The following is a 5,699-nucleotide window of genomic DNA, read 5'->3' as shown; positions in this document are numbered from 1 at the left end:
TCGTGTCACGAACCGGTACTAATGGGCATCGCACCCTTTAGTCCTGGTTCGTGGCACCAACCAGGACTAAAGGACCCATTTGAACCGGGACTAATGCCCGTACGGCGGTGCCCTAGCTGCTTGAACCGGGACTAATGCTCACATTAGTCCCGGTGCGTAATGCAACCGGTATTAATGCTCTTTTCTTGCCGAACCAAAGCCCTGTTTTCTACTAGTGCGGCCGTGCCTCTCGGAAATGGAAAAAACATATTTTCGGTTTTTTTCTTTCGAGAGAGTCATGGTTTTGCTTCCGCGAGAGGTACGGTTGTGCTTTCGCGAGAGTTACGGCCGTGCCTATTCGAAAATGAAAAAAAACGCGTTTTATCCTTTTTTCTTTCGCGAGAGTCACGGCCGTGCCTATTCGGAAACAAAAAAAATGCGTTTTCTCTTTTTTTTTTCTTCTGTGAGAGTCATGATTTTGCTTCCGTCAGAGGCACGGTTGTGATTTTGCGAGAGACACGGGCGTGCTTCTTTCGGAAAGGGAAAAAAACCCGTGCTCCTGGTTCGGGTTTTTTTCGGATTTTTCGTCTGGTTTTTTTCGTGAAAAAAAAGTTCGTCAAAATCTATCAACATGGGATCTAGTTTTAAAGATCTCGATGCGATGAATTCAACAGTGAAAGCGGTTCGAGATTTGGACGCACAGTTTAAGAGATAAAACATTTTAAATAAGCGAATCTACGAAAAAAGAGAAAACGCCCGGGTTGCGACAAGTGGCGCACATGCAGCGCGCCACTTGTTGCAACCTAGGGGTTTGGGGCGATCTTTGCAACGAGTACTCTTTAATATATGATTTCCTATATGTGGCTGTTGCCGTTGCATGTGTTCTAACATGGAGCCCGCCCATACAATGGCGGTAGGAATCAAGAGACATCCGTCCTTGATTAACATGGCTTCCTCTTCTGTCTCTCTCTGAGTTGTCCTAATGGACTAGTCGGTGTATCTGCCAACAACCAAATGGCCGGGTACCCCTAGCCGCTTCTGGCAGCTAGGAGTGGAGTACCCTAATTGAGCCAAGCAAGTAGCTGGCGTTGCATTGCCCTTGTTTTGGCACCAGTGACATAGTAGGAGGTAGAGAAGTTAAGGAGAAGCTTCCGATGCCGTGTGTATGTGTCCTTGGCTCCCAACCACGCTCATACTGCGTCCGTACATTCGATCTGGTCCTTCAGTTCGGCGGACGGACGTACGCAGCTGTATCATCATCGTCGCATGATTGTTTCGATCGACCCTCCCCTGTTGGCACATGCGTGGAGATGGACGAGTAGAATGCAAGCCTCTGACCTCTCTCTCTCTCTCTCTCTCTCTCTCTCTCTCTCTCTCTCTCTCTCACACACACACACACACACACACACACACACAATATTCCCAGGTGTTTTATGCGCTGGAAAATTTCATCCTTTTTTCATTTTTCTAGAATGCAAACAAATGAGCGTATCATTGTATACTAAAGAAGGATTGGGCTGTCTTAAAAAAAAGAAGGATTGGGGTAAAGAGCCCATCCACATGCAGTGTTACAATAACGGAACACTCCACCGTCCACCACACTGGATGGTGGATTTTTTTGTACCTCCATAGCTAGCTGGGACCAATCCTAGATCGTACTAGGACGACATCGAGATCAGAAACAGTCCGGCCCAAGCAGTCAAAATCGTTAGATCGATACGGCAATATATATACGGTGGTACTGATGATCTTGGCCGGTGACCGTGCCGGTGTACTTCGGCCGGACCATGTATATATAGATTAAATCATCTCTTGTTCTTTTGTCCAATCTTTTCTCTTGTAATAATGCTCAGCTATAACTTGAATGCATGCATGCATATATGAGACTCCATACTCCTACTCCTATATATCATCGTCGTGATCATTCCCAAACGGCCTCTCCTAGTGTCTCCTCCACAAATCATGTCTTCTCGGACACCCCGAAATTAATGGTGAAATAGTGGCCTCGTCCACAAGTTAGGTACTCGGGCCTGGGTTGTCTTGTAACAGCAGCCAGTCTTCTCATCTCTGCGACCCCTTTAGTGAAACCTCAAGGAAGGTGAGCTGAGCTGCTAAAGTCAACGGTTCCAAACCACTTTAGCAGCAGGGTACAAAGGTGCACCTCACTCTACTCAAACTTCACTACTAGTATACCTTTTGTTCTTCACAACATATATTTACCGTTGGACTAGTAGCTAGACTAGTTAAGAATACCTACGTACTCATGGGCACGCTTTTCCGCATTGGAAAAGGGCTGTAATATACATGTGGACGATGTCGTCCCAACTCATGGGTACGACATTATCATGCATGGACGGGTACATGGAGCCAACTATATACGCATGTATCCATCCCACAGTACGCCGCAACTGCACCGACCGGAACGGCATGCATTACAGATGGAGGGCGCAGGCAGGCAGGTGTGAGCAGTTGATGCGCGAGCGCGGGAAAGGGACTTGTAACAGAAAGTTCTTTCTTAGCTGCTACGACTAGCATACATCCACTATTCTCTTCACCATCTACCACTACCACTCTAGCTGCTACTACTAGCTCAAAAGGTGTACATTTGTGTGTGAGCCACCGACGTTACGGCCTTGTAGGAGTATTCAATTTCAAGCTGGAGTAGAGTAGCTACCGTGTTGATCATGCCAGCATTTGGTACCAAACCGTCCATCGATCCACCAACCATTACTACTATCGTAGTCGTAGCACATGCGCCAAGATCAATTAATCAAGTCTGAACAAGCAAGCTAAACTTGTAATCGAATTAAGCAGAGCACTCCGTACGTTCTATCTAATCTACCCAACTGGGTTCAGAATTATTAAGCCACCATCTATCCAGTCAATGCATGCATGCTTAGCAAAGTCATCCACCAGATTTCAAGTTAGCCGTGGCGACTTTGCTTGTGCCTTTCTTTCTGCAAAGACGTGCGGTGCGTGACTTGGAAGGATCGATACCAGGGTCTCGACCTTTAAAGTCAAAATCATAAAGTACACATGCGGCCGCGCAGAAATTCGTGGCAAGAGGTCGACCGAGAAGATAATCGCGGCTACATACTACTAGGTCACCATCAGCAAGTACGTACGTGTACTGCGCGGTGGCGTGCCCGGGTTTGCATTGCAGCCAAGCGTCCAATTGAGCCAGCTACGTACCTAGCTGCTAACTGTTAATTGGTCCACTAGATCACTCTCGCTGATTAAGCAGCAGGGCACCCGTACACTGATTAGGCAGCAGGATTTCGGGCGTGATCAGCTAGCTAGCTAACCTTGATGGCTCTCCAAAGAAACACTTTCAGCCAAAAGGCAAGATCCGAGAGAAAAGCCCGTATCTCTCGACCACGAACTACCGCGATGAATCAGACGAAAAAGAAAAGGAACTTCACGCGTGAAGCGTGTTAACTGTTAAACCAGCTGGTTAGTTACTGAACCAAAAATCCTAAGTAAGCCTTATTATGCACGAGAGCTTGAGCGACACTGTTCACTTAATATCCCGAAAAATAGATCAATTTTGTCCGGAGAAAAAGAGAGATACGCACTTCACGTTTACTCCATGAATTTCCCTTCCACTCCAAGCTAGCTAGACTCCAACACCCAACCAACCGAATTCTGAACTGAAGAACAAGAAAAGCTACTATCGATATCGAAGCTTCAACCTTTTGTTTTCATTCATTTCTTTAACCAATCGATCAACAAGTCAAAAAGAGACTAAAAAGAAGCAAGAAAGAAACTAGAGAGAGAAAAGCAATCAATCGATTCCCCTGAATTTGAATTTGGACACAGGCATGGATCGGTGGAGGTCGAACCGATGATGCATGATCAGACGTCGACGGCGCAGGCGGCGGCCTGCTGGAAGCGGAAGTAGTCGGGGCCGCCGCCGGTGGTGGCGCCGTAGCTGCCCTTGCCCTCGTTCACCCTGATGAGGGCCGGGCAGTTGACCCGGAGGTGGTAGTGGCCGGAGATCCACGTGCCCACCTTCCAGCGCACCTGACCGTCCACCTTGACGTCCACCAGCACGTACCCGGCCGTCTCGTCCTGCGCCAGCGCGATGGCGAGCTGCGGCGGGAGCACGACGCTGTCCATGGACCGGAGGTAGGGCGACCAGACGGACTGGTCCCGGTGGCCCTGGTAGGCGACGGGGAGGCGGGTGGGGACGGTGATGGGCACGCCCTTGTACTCCGCGTACATGTCCGCCTCGTCGTAGTAGACGCCGACGCGGTCGTTGGGGTTGCGCGCCGCGACCGTGGCCTGCATGGTGGTGAAGAGGTAGGCGGAGGTGGGCGGCGTGACGTTGAGGCAGAGCACCGCCAGGTCCTGCAGGTAGAAGCGGGGCTTGTGGGGGCGGAGCACCAGGTAGACGATGAGGATGATGAAGAGGGCGAGGATGACGAGGGCCAGCAGCGCGCCGCAGCACTTGCGGTAGAGCCGGCGGCGGTGGCACTCGCAGCCCCCGCCCTTGTGCCCGCCGCAGTCCTTCACCGCCATGGATAACCGGTCGGTCGCCTCAGCAGCAGCAGCTAGCGTGCGATCGGTCGGTGCTGGCTGCGCGAAGCTAGCTGCGGGGTGGTCGGTCAGGGGAGGAGGTGTGAGGTTGTGATTCGAGGATGTGTAGGAGGTAGGAGAAGGGAGAAGAAATGGCACTTGGGGAGGAGGTGGGTTATATATCGGGGCGGGGGAGGCAGCGGCAGGAGGGAGGTTGGTGATTGATTGGGGGGTCAGGAGGAGGAGGAGCAGAGGATCAGCATTGGTCAGTGTGCGAAACTACTGTCGCAGCTGCTTGTGCACACTGCAGAGCGTGTGTATGGTGGGTCAGAGTACTTGGTCTTTTTTTTCAGCCATGTTAGTTGATACGCCACTGTCAGAGAGTAATTAGCAGTGGTGGAACCGTAAGCTAGCCTGAAGGAACGGCAGATGAGAGGTGGTTAATGGTGATGGTGGTGGGGGGTGAGTGCTCAGTTCCAAGCTAGGTAGAGCAGCAATGATTCGTGGCGAAAAGGGGCGCCTTTAGTTCCTCCGATACGATACAAAAAAAAGCAGAAAAAAAGGAAGCAACCAACGCGAAATTTCGCACACGTTGCGCAAGTGTGCGCGGCCGCCCGCGCATTCGCCCTAAACGTGCCGAGCAAGAAGAACACTCCGTTTCTTTTAGCCATGCCATGCCATGATTGATCGATACTATTCTTCTTCTTCTTCTTGCCCGTCTCAATTCTCCACACAAAACAAGTTGTGAGGCTGAGAGCATCTCCAACAGAAGCCCAAACAAACGGCGCGCTAAAATAATTTTACAGCGCCATTTTAGTAATTTTAGCACGCCGTGGCCGATTCAGTCCAGCAGAGGCACAAAAATATAGCGCGTAGAGGACAGCGCGCAGCAGTCCAGCAGACGCACTAAAAAATAAAGCGCCACAAATATATCTACAGCAAACAGGTCCCTAAACATTTACAAATAAATCCATCTGATCAAAATAAAAATGCAATTGGGTCCCCAATGGTTGGAGCAAGCTAGCTTGCTGACCTTGCAAATCATCTTCCGCCGGCCACCACACGCGAGCTAAGCTTGCTGTGAATCGCAAACGCGAGCTAGCTAGCTTTAGCTTTCCTTCTAAATCGTTGGAGCAAGCTAGAGAAGGGCAACGGCGGCTCCCGGCCGGCACGCGCTCCCGGCCAGCGAACTCGAGGAGGCG

At 50.4% G+C, this 5,699-nt stretch overlaps 1 protein-coding gene across 1 annotated transcript; it reads right to left on the bottom strand.

Annotated features, from left to right (window-relative positions):
• Nucleotides 1-3,647: 3,647 nt before the first annotated feature.
• On the bottom strand, nt 3,648-4,658 carry LOC119357189 (NDR1/HIN1-like protein 12). The gene has a single exon (XM_037624180.1). It carries the CDS (start codon nt 4,498-4,500, stop codon nt 3,835-3,837), a length of 666 nt encoding a protein of 221 aa, XP_037480077.1. The 5' UTR covers nt 4,501-4,658; the 3' UTR covers nt 3,648-3,834.
• Between the last annotated feature and the right edge of the window lie 1,041 nt (nt 4,659-5,699).

This window comes from Triticum dicoccoides, chromosome 2A, assembly GCF_002162155.2.
Source record: "Triticum dicoccoides isolate Atlit2015 ecotype Zavitan chromosome 2A, WEW_v2.0, whole genome shotgun sequence".
NCBI lineage: Eukaryota > Viridiplantae > Streptophyta > Magnoliopsida > Poales > Poaceae > Triticum > Triticum dicoccoides.
Note: the sequence above shows the minus strand (reverse complement) of the source record. Positions and strands in the feature narration are given on the sequence as shown.